Source organism: Amblyomma maculatum, chromosome 3 (genome assembly GCF_055883805.1).
Source record: "Amblyomma maculatum isolate TAMU_Amacu chromosome 3, ASM5588380v1, whole genome shotgun sequence".
Taxonomy (NCBI): domain Eukaryota; kingdom Metazoa; phylum Arthropoda; class Arachnida; order Ixodida; family Ixodidae; genus Amblyomma; species Amblyomma maculatum.
In genome coordinates, this window is record NC_139346.1 from 113,931,900 (window position 1) to 113,947,525 (window position 15,626).

The 15,626-nt window shown below is 45.7% G+C and overlaps 1 protein-coding gene across 1 annotated transcript in view; it reads right to left on the reverse strand.

Annotated features, from left to right (window-relative positions):
• Nucleotides 1-2,040: 2,040 nt before the first annotated feature.
• Nucleotides 2,041-15,626, reverse strand: part of LOC146195739 (organic anion transporter 3-like) — a 39,437-nt gene continuing 25,851 nt past the window's right edge. The window contains exon 2 of the mRNA XM_084596269.1: nt 2,041-3,447. Within this exon, the coding sequence (XP_084452395.1) occupies nt 2,041-3,144 (1,104 nt within the window). The 5' untranslated portion in view covers nt 3,145-3,447. The remainder of the gene's footprint in view (nt 3,448-15,626) is intronic.

The following is a 15,626-nucleotide window of genomic DNA, read 5'->3' on the forward strand; positions in this document are numbered from 1 at the left end:
ACAATGAACGGTGTAAGCTGATAGTCACGGGGATCTCTGCGAACCGCTATGTGCGAGCTTGAATCGCATTTCTGCGCTGAATCCACTCTCAGATCACAGATCAGAACAGGATTGTGAGGCAGCATAGCGTCAAGCATGGTGATGGCTTGCCTTCGATGCACCAGCTGGAAGGGGGACATACAGGCAGTCTCCTGGACTGCGGTATTGCACGCGAACGTGGCATAGGGCAGTACCTCATCCCAGTTCCGATGGTCGACGTCCACGTACATGGCAATCATATCGGCTACAGTTCTTTTGAGCCTCTCCGTCAGTCCATTAGTTTGTGTATAAGCTGTGGTTCGGCGGTGGCTGGTTCAGAGTAGGTGAGCATGCAAGACCGACCCTATGAGCATGAGAGGCCACCACGTCTACGCCAGCTTGCAGAGTCTCTTCATTGGTTCGGATCTGTGAATTTGGTAAAGTCATCAGGATAGTTATTCTGATGACATATGACATGTACATGATAAACGTTCTAGCACTAGGAAGAACGTTTGAAAGCTCGGCTTAGCTGCTGAGCGTATGAGTCTGAAATACGTGCATTGTTAGTAAGGCTATGGATATAATCTAGACGTGTAGACGGTTGCCTTTGCTCTGCATCCCTGCTCTTTCCACCAGCAATGACGCTAATCAATTGATAAGTTATCGGTGATTTGGGAGTCGTATTTTCTTGTGCGTTTCTTGATCCGTATCTGTTCTGTTTATGCTGTGCACAATAGTCTTTTGGCCCAGGCGCATTGTTCAGTGTGGTAAATCGCCATTTGAAGCCTCTCTTCTGATTCTGTTAGGGAGCTTATGGTCGTCCATATTGTTATGTCGTCTACGTACATCGTACACTGGTATCAGACAGTAAACGGACGCCTCTCCCTTTCGCCTTTATCGAAACGCAGCCTCCAGTGGTCGGCTCCTAAAATGGGTACGGCCACAATAGTGGGGCATCTTAACTCCTGGGCCACCGATGCGGGGCGAAGATCAAAAGGCGCTCATTTCCAGATTTCTCTTTCTTCCAAGAAGCTCAGAAATCCGAAAGTTCATCATCTAGACCCCAGGCACAATTGACAGGTAAATGTCGCACTGTTATTTCAAGTTCAATAGTACAACCTTGTACCTCAAAAAAAATGTGCAAATGTTCCAAAGGGGCGTTATTTTTCACGAATATAAGCTCAATAAAGAAACCACTTTGAAATGTTGAACTGAGTACGTCTCCTAAAAAGTCGCCAAGGAAATAAACACGAAGATAATAGAAATCAGCACAGACCGAAAGCGCAAGAACTCTGAGTGGGCAGCTCTTCTGCGCCAAGAATTAGACGGTATGGAAATTTAGTAACAGCCTAGAAGCATCGAATATTGAAAGGCTACGTGCCAGGGAACTCTATTCTAAGAACTTCGAGATTATTGGTACAAACTGCTATACATTTTGAAAGGGACATTTTCTTATAATTTTACTGCTTAACGCTGTTAATGCCACAGAGTACATGCACGTGCTGCGCAATTGTTACAGCTGGCAACTGATCAAGTGCGCCTTCTCGCCTGAAAGCATACGCAGGCATCTTAAATACGCGACATTACGTGACTTTGAACATAACATTGAACAAGATCAAAAAGGACTACCTGATATGCGCAACGCAATAGAATGAAGCAAATACCGAGGCAACTTGTACAGCAAAGAAATGTAGAAATAAATCATTGCTTTTGATTTGCCCCTTCCCCTCCTTCACCTTACATTGTTTCAGTGGGGTATACAAGCGCACAAAATCACTGAAACAGTTCGTGTAAGTGTTCATTTAGTTGACTGCTAGGAAAGCAAACCTAAAAGAAAAAACAAACCGACACAGTTGTAAGTAGTACACGGTTGCACGCAAGGAAGCGCATAAATGTTGAGAAAGTATATGGAGTACCCTGACTAGTTTGACATGACATTGAGAAACTAATTTATAAAACAAAATACAAGAGGAAACCCACAATTCGTCCACCGGTAATAAAGAAAGAGATTTCACATCATCTTTATTCTTTATCCCGAGCTATCTTTTTTGCATTTGCGGGGGCTTGTCGCTTGCTCGACTTTTTCGCTTCAACAGGCCCCAGCGAGGCTCGCAGGGCCAGCTTGCGTTCGTCGGCGCTTACAGAATCCATCTTAGGCAACATTTTCGGCTTCTCAATAAACACTTCCGGAAGCCACTGCACCGCAGAAATACTCATCATCGTCATGAATGTCGCGTACATGCTGAAGAAAATGCCTTCAGGTTCGCCCTTCAACTTGATGAGGAACATTCCAACGAATGCTCCGATGCCGCCGAATAGAACTGATAGACTCACTCCCGCGCTGCGAATCTTTGTGGGAAAAGCGTCGCCTGCATAGCACATCACAAGGCTCATAGACCCAGTAGCCGCAGCCTTCATTCCGGCGTGTAAGAAGGGAGTGAAAAAGGTGTCGCCGGTAAATATGAGAGAAAACTTCGTAACGGCGCAGCAACACGTGATGGCGAGAACTGCTGATAGTGTGTCACGTATCCCATAGCGGTTCACCGCCAAAATGATGAGCCAGTAAACAGTCGTCGACAAGCCGAAGAATAATCCGAGCCAAAGGTAGCCGAATGCAGGATCGGTGACGAGGAGCCCGAAGTAGACGCCGCTCAATGTGAACCTCGTGAAGAACGCCGCAGCTGCGAGCCGCCGCATTCTCATGGCCTCGAGGATGCTTTGTGAGGTGGTAGCCATGGCAGTCATCTGATGGCTGTTATGAAGTTTTCTCAGCCCTCTAACCATCCCTCGAAAGTCAGCGCGGGCTTTCTCGAGGTCCTGGCCATTGACCTTTGCCACCATGAGCACGCCCTCCTCGGCTTCACGAAATTTCGATGTCGCGAGGAGCCAGGCGGGGGACTCCTGCAGCAGAAAGCACCATGCAGCGAAGATTACCGCCGGTATGATGATAAGAGCTTGAGCAATTATCCAGCTTGGTCTTAGCGACGAGATGATTTGCACGATAGGTGGCACTATGGTGCCCGCCACGGCCGTATGAAGCAACAAGAATAGCCAGCGCCGTGCAGGACACGTTCCCTCGTAAAGCAGGATAAAGGTGAGAATGTAACCACCGTTTGCCGCCACCATGGCCAGGACGCGGTTGATAAGAAAAAACGTGAACGTCTTCGCCACGCTGCAGCCGATTAAGGAGACAACCGTCACAAATCCACAGACCTTTATCACTGGCTTCCTGCCTATGCGGTCGGACGCGAACCCCACCGCAGGCGATAGAGTTGTGTAACCGACGGAAGTGATAAGCGAAGACAACGGGTAGAGGAACTGGCGGTTGCACACGAGGTCAAATCGGCTTACGATGCTGTCGCCCTTGTTACGGATGTCATAGTTCCAGTCCTTGCACGCTATAACGGTCCGGTTTCCCTGGACTGTGTCCTGCGTGAAAAAAACACAAACATTACCTTTTTATTGAAATACGCCCGTTTTTTTCTGTACAATAATGGTAAGTCTACAAATTTTATTTTGTGCACTTCTTTGCGCCATTTGCAGATGGAATCTTAGCTTGGTAGAGACAGTTTGGACCGGCTAAAACATGGTTGCAAGTTACCAAGTGCACTATAACCTATGTACCGATCCACTTGCAAGCTCACCTGGCAAAGTCCCGCTTAATAGTGCTCGCCGAACCTGCTTGCCAACTACACTGAACAAATATAAACTATCGGGTGAGCAGCTGCCTATTATAAGGCAGAAAAAAAATATATGAATTACTAAACATTACTGCGCAATCTGACTGCATTTGAACGAATGTATAACTTCCTTCTTGTTTTTGTTCCCACTTGCCTTGTATTTCTTGTATGTATTTCTTGGCCATACCAAATGAATGCCACTTGCTATATTTCCCATTATATATGTGTACCGACCTTCCAAAGTGTCGTGATTGCTGCCATGTTGTCTGGGTGGACATCAAGATGCCCTTGATTCATATTGTAACCCATAACCCTAGCCACACCTTAAACATGAGATGTACTTGTTGTGGGAAATAAATTGAAATTGAAACTTAACAGCGCCTACAGATAATTCGACACTCTGTACACATGACGACGAGTGATTCTCGTTTGCAGCAGGCTGCATACAGGTTAATGTTATATATAAATATATATATATATATATATATATATATATATATATATATATATATACATATATATATATATATATATATATATATATATATATATATATATATATATATATATATATATATATATATATATACCTACTGTTAGAGAAGCTTGACAAGCTTAAAAAAAGTAACCCAGAATAAACCCAACAGAACATCGTCCTGATACAGTACTTTGCCATACAGGGCAGCTCCTCCAAGAGAAGCTTCACAAAGTAATGATAGAAGCCACTTTAAACCCAGCGCTGAAAATCTGTTATGCTTGATATTCAGTTCAATATGAAAGAGGTTGATCATTACGGCAGAAAGAAATATTAGGTAGGATAGGTTAACCGGATGGCTATGTTATATATGAGCTTTTAAGGGCACTCGATGCAAGCAGCACTTTTTATGTGTATGTACGGCTGTGCAACACACTGCATTACGCACGTATTTCATGCATAGCAGCTATCCAAGAGAGTTCTACTTAAGTTGAGGACAACCCAGAGGGCTGTGGAATGAAAAATGGTAGGGGTGATATTAAGAGATAGGACGCGTGCAGAGTGGGTCAGAGAAATAACTCAAGTTACCGACATTCTAGTGGAAATTAAGAAGAAGAAATAGACATGGGCAGGACATGTAGTGCGAAGAGAGGATAACCGATGGTCGTTTAGGGTAACAAACTGGATCCAAGGGAAGGAAAGCGTAGCAGGGGGCTGCAGAAAGTTAGGTGGGCGGATGAGATTAAGAAGTTCGCAGGGGTCAAGTGTATGCAGCTAGCACAGAACCGGGTTAAGTGGAGAAATATGAGAGAGGCGTTCGCCCTGCAGTGGGTATAGTCAGGCTGATGATGATTATGATGATGATGATGAGCTATCCTTCCTTGGAACCTCGCGGTTGCTGCGCCGCCTGTTGACCGCAACACGAAATGCTACAGGCGCTGCGTCGCAGGCTCTCCTCACTCATCAGGCATCAGTGGTGGGGTGCGAATACAGCAGCCCTAGCTTTTAGTTCTTGCCTCCTGTAATGTCTGACCATTGTCAAGCAAGGCTCGTCGTTCAGACAGCTGCAGAAACCCCTCGTGAAGGCATGCCAAAGCTTCAGCTACTTCAGCAAACCTGGTGACTGAAGTGAACTGATGTTAAAAAACGAATGACCCCCTCCGTATGCATTCAGCATGATAGAATGCAGCGGTGGCCGGGCTGTTTAGGGTTCCTGGACCGGAAATACTCTTTTTTGTTCGGGGTAGGTTCGAATCGTGCTCGATAACGAAGTTCTGTCTCATAGTGTTCTTTTTTTTTTTCGCTTGATAATATAGGCAGGAAAACGGTAAAATGTTTCAATGGGCATTCCTTCAGCCACTTTGAAAGTAAAAGGCGCTTGCGTCTCAAATGGTGAACAATCACTTCAATAGAAGTTTCCTACCGGTGGCATACCTTCCGGGGCCACAAGCGTAAATGCGTACGATTGTCGTTCGCCTCTTTTGTATTTTAGTTATGTGAATTTCACAAGCACTCGAGGCTCCTGTACGTCGTGCAATTTATAAATATACGACATTTATGACCCGCCTTGCAGGTGAGCAAGGGTTCGGAAAATCACTGCATGACGCTGAATCCTAAAATGATTCTCATGGTTAAGCTGCACCTCGGCACAATGTATACGCGTCGCCAATGGAGAAACCAACGTCCTTCCGCTTACATTTCTAAGCAGCCTACTATGCAATCTATCCCGAGCGATCTATGAGCTTTCAGGGCTGCAGAACTAATTGTGCGCCACCGCCGCCTTGGGGGCAATGGGCACGTTCCTTGCTTGTAATAACGTGCACCCTCACTTCTCATCAAGGACTGAATATGACCTGCAGCGACTTTAAATTTGTTTCATTTGCTGCTCAGAGCACGGCTTGTGCACTTCGGGATAAGCCTGTTCACGTCTATACGTCTACGGGCATTGAATCTTGACCTCGGAGTCACGACGACGCGTTTCTGTTCGCACTTACCGGTAAACACATCTCCAAGATACTCAAGATCAAAGATACCCATTGGCAGCCAGTCGAATTTACCTTCCTTGCTCTTTAATTTTTCTTTCTAGTCCACCGCTTACTGCTTTCTCAAGCGGGCTTGTTTCTCACTGCTCCTAATCTATTTACTTTAATCGTTCACTTTGCATGTCGCTAATACGAGTCTTGAGAATATACAAGCAACAGTGTGAAAGTGTAAAGCCCAGAGAGTAAAATATATAATCCTAGTGGTTTAACTACGGCTTAGTTAGAGAAGGTACAGCCTTTCTCGCAGGTAGTTCCATCTAGTTCCAGTAGTTCTATCTCGGCAGCAATTACTCGTATAGCGATTAACTACGACTGTCACTCTAGTGATACAGTTAATAAACACCAAAGCTGTAATAACGCGCCCGGTTGCTTTTCAGAACCAATGCCTCTCTGTAGTTATATCCGTTCGATGGATCAAGATGTGCGCATTTCCTTTAGATAACTTCCATGAGAAAGCTGTCCGTGGTGAATTCATCTTCAAGACTACAAAGCCCTTGAAAAATGATACGACTCAGGTGACGTTCACTCCACCCTCAGAAAAGTATACTAAAAGCACGTTGGTTTGAGCGGCTGCTGATCGCAAGGAGGGGGATCGAATCACTACCGCGGCACATATTCTCCAATGAGGCAGAATGCAAACAGGCCACGCGCCGTGAGATACCAGTCCTGGTTAGAGCGCATAAATATTCCAATATTAATCCGCTTTTATCCACATTGGCGCCCACCATGGCAATTTTCTCGCTTTATGACATTAAATGCCACGTATATGACACGAAACGTGTTTTCCTTACCCAGTTAAAGAATAGCACTTGGAAAGAGTGCTCACCTTCAAGAAGGAGCCAAACATGGTGCACTTGCTGAAGCTTCCGTCGGCCTCGATAGGGACGGAAAGATTCTTCCAGGCGTCCGTGGGCAGATATGCCAGTTCGATGGGCGGCCGGCACCAGTGGTCCACGGGTCGGCCGATGAGGCGGTAGGAGATGAACTGGGTGATCGCCACTCCTACGCACAAAATGCCGCACACAAGCATTCGTCGCTGGTAAGGGCCGTGACCCAGGAGTGTGCTCAAGCTCTCCTGCAATTCGGCCAAGCTGACCGGAGAGACGTTGTGGGACAAACTTCCCTGTACAGTAGGGATGCTTTGGACGTTCGTCCCGGCAGGTAAATCCGCTTCGCTCTTTTCCTGCGGGGCCGCTGTTAGGGGCATCATCTTGGTTACGACGCCCGCGTCCTTGGTGCAGGTTTTTGTTGGCGGTTGTGGTGCAGAAGCCGGGGTTGCTCGGCAAGATCTGCACTGCGTTCGCCACGGCGGCGTTCGTTCTTCTTCTTTTACCTTAATTGGCACGTACCCACAAATGGGGATTGGCCAGGGTTCAGTGTGAACTGCCAAATGTCCTGTAGGTACTGATTTAGTGTTAAATTAAATATCAACTAAAAAACTAAGATTTCAGATCACAGAATTGAATGAAATGAAAAAAAAAATCCAGGTGGTTCAAATTGATTCGGAAACGTCCAGTATGGCTCACCTGATAGCTGAAAGCATTGCATCAGAACCTAACATTAGTGGTGGTTTAACTGTGTGTAACCCTAGTTTAATTCGATAGCAAAGGCGACAGCCTCTTTTGCCTGCTACATTATTCCCCTATCAAGCCCTATTAGTGTAAGCTGGTACATTATTGGGGACACTTAAACTAATCCTTTAAGAGTATGACGCGAGAGCGTAAGCTACTAGCCCACATATGAATGAGAAGAGTTCAATGCTGCTGAACCGAAGTGAAGCGAAAGCATTCGCTGCCGGTGACCAAGCATTCTTCTTCTTTTTCTTCCTCTGCTTCATCTTCTTCGGATTTTTTGGGAAAGGTAGGGGCCGTATACTTTGGGTGGACACCACGGAAACGTGAACATCCACACTCTAACCGTGGTTCTCAACGAAATTCTGGGGAAATGAAGGCGCTGACAGGGTGGACAGCACGGAATCGTAGACACCCACACTTTATTTGTCAAGATCACCTAAACTCTAACGTGGAGACCGGCCGTGACCTACGCGATGGCTAGAAACCTGGTGCTTTATTGCTTTCGCAATAAAAGTACGGAGCAAAACTTTGGAAGTTTGTATATTTGGAATACAGTTTTCAAGAGAATCGTTCGTAGTTTTGAGGTAGTTATGTAAGTACTGACAAATCTGAGGCAACGCAAATTCTTTTGCACTCGCACCGAAGGAGAGTAGAAGCGGGACCGACAACGTAAATCCCAATTGTGCTATTGGTATTTCTAAATGTACCCTTCTCTGATGTGAAAACGTTCGGCAAGCGAGGAGGCAATGTTTATTATGTTCAATCTCTCCGCTAGCCTCATAAATGTTTATGAGGCCCTCATAAATGTTTATGAGGCTGAACCCGCATCTACATAAGTAAAGATTTAGGCGTGGAATCCTACATCGCATGGTATTCTGCTGTAGATATAAATGGATCATTGAGGCGGCTATGTATTGTTAACGCTGAAAACGGGACATTTTAAAAATGGTATTATGGTTGGTGCATGGAACAGGTGCGTCAAGGGCTGATTCAACTAAGAAGTCTGCCGCTTCATTCGGGAAAGAAATTACGAGACACTTTGGCGACGAGAGTGGTGAAAGGCGAAAGCCTGAGTGGCGCATTCTGCTACGCATTTGAGTAAAGAGGGTGACTACTACTGTTTCACATCCCCTCTCTTCTTTTACGGCGTGGTACATGTGTCCGTGGAGAATTGTGAGTCGTGACAGATGCTGGGCCTATTCTATCTTGTAAATCAAAACGCCGCTGATGCCTGCTGTGTACTAACGCCTCTTGAATAAGCAGGTACCAAATAAGCTGGTAGCAAAGTGCGGGCACTCTAACGCGATTTTTCAAGGAGACTTAAGAACTCCAAGTTTTGTTTATCACTACCAGGTTGTTGCTTAATTTATGCGATATTTGGTAATGGCTTTGAGGCGACATGTCAGTCGAGCAAGAGCCTGTTGCAGGAAATATGAGTCAACTGGACCAGTTACAGGTTAACGAAAACCAAGGACAATGGAGGCTTGATGTACCCCGCAAAGGAAGTAATCAAGCTTTGTCAGCTTACGCGCACCTTCATTAACAGGATGAAGAAGTTTGAAGAGGTCCGGCGAAGTAGCAAGCTGTGTAAACTTTTTGTTCCATCATTATTTTCTCACTATACACAGTGCCTGCAGCTAATCTATAAAAACAATGATCGTGCCCATGCTAAGGCGCTACGCAAGATTTTAGTTGCTGCCCCACTGATAGCGAGCTGGGCTAGAAACGTCAACTCAGCAGTGGAGCGATGTTTATGGCTATGGGATAAACCTACCTCAAGAAAGGTTTTCCGTCTGCGTTTGGTAATTTTCTTTCTTTTTTTGTGTGGCCATTAAATAAGCGTACTCGGCTGCTCGCTGAATCTCGGCTGCACTTGTGCTCTGACGCGTGAACATTCTTGTGATCAAAGCTAAGAGTTTTACGACAGCAACACTTGATGCGCGTTCTTCCATTGAAAATTACGAACCAGCAAAACTGTATGGGTTTGCGAGTATCCAATAAAAACTTTCGGCGCATATACGTAGAACCTTGAGACAGACAAGATCTATCAAGCGCGCTTACTTTGTCCAGTCATGCAAAATGCGGGAAGCTATGACGGATAGCGTTCTGGCGTACAAAGTTTAAGGTCTCCAACTGAGTCGAAGATCCCAGATTTTCGTCTAGATTTAACGTAATAAACATCTTCATATTTCCACCGTAAAATTTGTCACAATGAGATAGAAATGTTGGTTACATGTCGCATTTTAACAGAGGTTGCTCATAGTAGGACATTTTTTTATTGGATAGCGTTGGCAGCTTAGAACAAGTTGACATCAATATGGGTAAAAAGGTGTATGCAGGAATGAGTAAATGGTGTGAAAATGACACACGGAATTCGCGACATAGTTAATTAAGTGGATATGAATTAGGCTACCATGGCAGCTGAACAGCTTCGAATTGTTCACAGCCGGGTCACATTTTAATATGACGAACAACTGGATCCGAATGCAACATCACGGTAATGCGAGGTCTCCAATCGAGTGGCCTTGAACCATCGTCACAATAAGTTTTTCGGGGTACATTTCAGTATACATCATTGCCGAGCAAGCTTTAAGTGCTGACATGGTCACACTAGACATGACAGTATATACTAATTCTTTTTGCCAAATTGTGTGAAGCGGAGAACCCCAGGTGGTCGAAATTTCCGGAGTCCTCCACTACGGCGTCTCTCATAGCCTGAGTCGCTTTGAGACGTAAACCCCCCAAACCAAACCACACATTAAAATAAAAGGCTTCTACCACGCCGACGCCTCCCTCAAAGCGCAGCCAGGCACAGCTCTCCGTGCGCGGCTGTCCCCGAACGGTGGCGCCGCGGTGGTGGCGACTGGAAGTAGCCGCCTCCCGCCGGTTTCGGGCGACGTCGCAGGCAGCACCTAGTGCGCTTCCATCGAACGGCCGTGGTTACACGATGGAAAAAAGGCTCCACTGATAGAAAAAAAGATGAATTCCAACTCAGTAATAATGTGAAGGGGAAAAGCAGCGCAATCGGCACACCTAGCATGAAATCCTTCAAGAAGCGTTAAAACATTTGTGTACCGCGGAGCAAACTGCCCCGCTGCTGAAGCCCAGCTGAGTAGCGCCACGCAAAATTAAATTTTTGACAGTCAAGGATATAAATAAAATTTTCAAGGAATTTCAGTAAATAGTTTTCAAAGGGAGGCGAAACGGCGGCAGGACAGCAAAAATTTTACACCGTCTCAGGTTCATTGCAGTATGAACACATAGCTGAAGGAGAAAAGCCAGACCTATGAACCGAAAGTTAAGGGGAGAACACCTTAAATTTGTCAGACACACCTAGCACTGACTGGAAAGGAAGTCGTCAAAAGGTAAAAAGGCGGAATTTGCGGACTTCAAACAAATTGTTAGAATCGTACCGCCACCAATAAAGAGAAGTGTGGAATTAATTACAACATAGGGCACTTCAAGGAAGCTGACGCAAGAAAGTACGGAGTTTCGTTCATTAAAATTCCACAATGGCAGGGAATGAAAAAGAACTGAACAAGGGTAAATGGGGCACGCCTCAGTTCGCAGATGAGCCAAGGTTTCGACAAGTGGACTTGTCTTCGTCTGGGCATAGCGATCATCACTGGCAGGGGTTTAAATACGCTTTTGCTTCCGAAGAAGAAAAGCTGGGGAGGGGAAAGTGGGTGTGAAAGAGTGGAGAGGAGAGGATGGGTGAGAAGAAAGTGGGTCATGAAGTGAAAAAAAATCTTCAGTATGTACTTATAAACCTAGGAACCAGGGATTCTGTGGCCTCCAAAAGAAGTAAAAGCGGCAGTAGCAGGAAAAACTACAATGCCGGTTAGGTGATTAGTCACCACTAAAGCCGGTTTGGTGCAGATACACCTTACAAAGGGAGACTACCTAAACGAACTACATTCATTGAAAGCAACACTAATCCAGAGGAACTATCCCGGTAACTCCCTTAATACGGCCCTCGAAAAAGCAAGCACTTTAAACCGCAACGATGTGCTCACGAAACGACCAAAGGCCAAAACCGAACGCCAGCTTTCTTTTGTAACTAAATACTCCAATGCCCTTCCAAACATAAACAATATTCTGCGGAAATACCATTCCATGCTAACGTGTAATGAACGCCTCAAGAAAAGATTTCCGGAGGCACCAAGGGTAACATACACACGTAACGCAAACCTCAGAGATATTCTAGTACATTCTAAACTCAACAAGAAGCATCCAACTCAACCACATCCTTGCTCTCGACCTAGATGTAAGACGTGCAGTCATATACAAAAAGACACCAAGGTTTATCTACATTCTAGAATGCTCCTTTCGTCATAAACAGTACATCGGAGAGACGGGACAACCAATGAACATACGGCTTAATGGGCATCGGGCAGACGTAGGCAAAAACCTCCCGAAAGTAGTTTCCCAGCATTTCAATCAGAAAGACCATAAGTTCGAAGAAATTAAATTATATATTTTCCAGTCAGGCTTTAATTCTGCAAGGGACAGAAAATATAGAGAGGCGTATCTCATTCACAAATTCAGAACATTGGAACCAGCAGGAATAAATATATCTAAGGGAACGTTAGAATCCCTTAGGTATATTCCCTCTTCATCATAACTATTCGGGAAAACAATCTCACATAGCGGTAATTGTACAGTTTATTTACAACGCATGTACCGTCTTTGCCAAAAGTAACCAGGCTGCTTCGAAGGCTGCCGGAGCAAGCGCGCGGCCGTGTGGCGGCGTTGCGCTCGCTGTGGCTTATCGGTGCTCGTCAGCTCCGAGGGTACAACAGGTGACGTAACTTCGCACCCTCACTCTCGCTCGTTGGATGATAAACACTAGGCGTGTATGATGTGTGGGCTGCGGTTTCACACGGGCGAAGCCTCGATGGTCGTGAGATGACGTTTAATGAATCTGTGAGCGGGCCTAGCACGCGCGCTCCTGCCCGCACCACTGCCCTCTTCTTCCGTCTTCGTCCGAACATGACCCGGGGCCACAAAGCAATCGTCCTGATCGTAGACGAGAAAGTTTACCGATGATGATTCCATGGCATGATGATGGGCGCGTCTGGATGCCTGAAGAAAAGGAAGTAAGAATAGAACGGCTTGCCGGCACTATGTCTGATGCGTGGGTGATCCGCTTCCTCTGGAGCTGTCTACCATCCGTCACCAGAGTCCATGGGACCGATGGCTCGAGGTCACGTCGGGCAGCTTGGGCGGGGGTTCCGTGTTCGTGTCCATCGGTTCCTTCGGGTCATTCTGGTCTTTCGAATCCTTCGTCTCGGTTCTGGTTGGTCTGTGTGTTCTCCTTGTCTTCAGATCCGGGCTGGGGGATGAGCGGCAGTAGTTGGCCAGGTCTGGGCTTGAAGGGCTGGCGCGAAGCTGCTCGGCGATGTTTCTGGGCCCTCGGTCCATGGTCCAGGCTTACAGATGGCATCGATGCTCTAAGGCGAGGATGAGGATGACGTACGCCGCAACTCTAACGAAATGTTACGTGGCGGCAAGCGATGACAACAGGAGAACACAGGACAGAGAGAAGATGCTCGATGGTCGTGAGATGACGTTTAATTAAACTTTGTGCGAGCCTAGCGAGCGCGCTCCTGCCCGCGCCACTGCCCTCTTCTTCCTCCTTCATCCGTAACAATATTTTTGCCCCCCCCCCCTCCTCCGTCCTTATGTAATACCCTGAAAAGAGGGACATTTAAGGGTATTTTGAATAAATAAATAAATAAAAATATTGAATAAAAAAGGGTACAGGACCGAATCTTGAACGCCTTTAGATTGAAAATACCTGCGAGATGAAGACCTCCATGATAACAGTAAAACAACCTTCCTGATAAAAATTCCTGATAAATTAAGTTAGGTGGGCGGATGAGATTAAGAAGTTCGCAGGGGTCAAGTGGATGCAGCTAGCACAGAACCGGGTTAAGTGGAGAAATATGGGAGAGGCCTTCGCCCTGCAGTGGGTATAATCAGGCTGATGATGAGTGATGATGAGTGATAAAAATTCTTGTAAACTGGCGACTCATGGCTTAAAATTTGACAATTTATCAAATGAGAAATTAGTAGTTTGTGATGAACAGTGACGTAAGCTTTTGAAATATTCGATGTAACTAGAGCGGAATTTCACCATACCGACAAGCCAAACAAATCCTGCGCTCCAGGTGAATGCGCTGACCATATTCAACATTCTGGACGGAAGCTAATCTGTCTGGGAGAAAGAATTTAGTGTTTGAAATAAACTGAGATAAGCACGCATGAAGTATGCGCTGTATTGTTTTCACCGCAATAAAAGTTAATGAAATCGGTCAGATATTGCCAATGACATAGCCAAGGCTTTGTTTCTTGAGTAATAGAACAACTTTGACAAGCTTCCAGGAGCTAGGTATCTAGGTGTACTTTAGTGAAAAGTTAGTAATATTCAATAATGCCTGTGAACAAATCTGGAAGATGATATTTAACATTCAAGCTGTAGTACCTTCAGGTCCCGAATCTGAAGGGCTTGTTTTTTGGAATTACAGTTTCTAACTGACATAGACACATCGGAAACATCTTTCGCAGCGACCGGAAATGCGAGTTGTCTTGAACATGGCAACAAAAAGCGAATTTCTAGACCGGGACCAACAGTATTCAATAAATCAGCCGCCTCGCTAGGTCTCAGCACCAGAGATGAACAACAGACTACCTGCTGCGCAGATTTAGCCCCGCGCAAGAAAGGAAAGCGAGAACTCTGGTGCTTAGTATCGGATAAAAAGAAATTTAATTGTGCCTTATAATTTTGCTTGGCTGATGACACAGCACATTTAAAAAGGGCAGCGTGAAACGAATTGCAACCAATTGAAGAGACCGATTATGATGCAGACTCTTATGCAGCTTTTCAGCACCGATAAACAGAAGAGCATTCAAGATATCACTAAGAGGAATTTGAGGGTGGACTACAAGAGGCAGCAGAAAATTCAACAGGTTCAATGGCATGTGAAACCATGACACCCCAGACGCCGCCCGTGACTAAGCGTCAGGAGGGCAAGTTTGCCGGACCACCGATCTCCGGACCTCTTCAGCGTAGGGCATAGCGTTTCGTCGTATTTGCGGCCCGTGATGAAAATACTAATATTATTACATAGATAATAATTGATCTGCAACCAGAGCTGATGTGTAGGTCACATCAACCGCCCTACAAGTGGCTTGTTTTGTTCCGAAGGAATAAGTCCGTCGCTCTGCAAGTGCTTTTGAGGAAGACAAGATAAGAAAGCGGAAGGATTTGGCTCGTAATCAAATTGATGAGCTAGGCTACCGCCTTTTGAATAAGTAGAGGAAAACATTGGAGGATGCTTGAGCTCACCGCAATAGCGTTATTTGGCCCCATTCGCCTTTTCTTCTCGCGCTCTTCAGCCTTACAACGACACACTTCTCACGACACACCACACCTTTTTGGTATTTATTGCCAGCTAAAATTTCCCTCCTGCTTTGATTTCAGCCATCAATCAGATAACATCCGTTTGGTTATTCCTTCCCGCTTAAAATTTGCATTCCTTAAACCCCAATGGTTTGAAGACGATGGAAGGATGTATAAGCCTTTGAATCCGGCGGCGGCTCGCGCCATCTGTGGGGGCAGCGTCGTATGATCGATCGAAGGAATTTCCCTGTGAGCGCTGCGGCGTCGCAGGTAAGCAAAGGGGAAATGCCATTTGCTACTAACTTAGCTAATGCTTTCGAATTAGTTTCTTTTTAATGACGCACTAAACATTAGCTGACTGTCATAATGCAATGCATACATTAGGTCGATCTTTATTCGGAGAAAAGCAATGCTGTTCAGTGCGCATGGTTG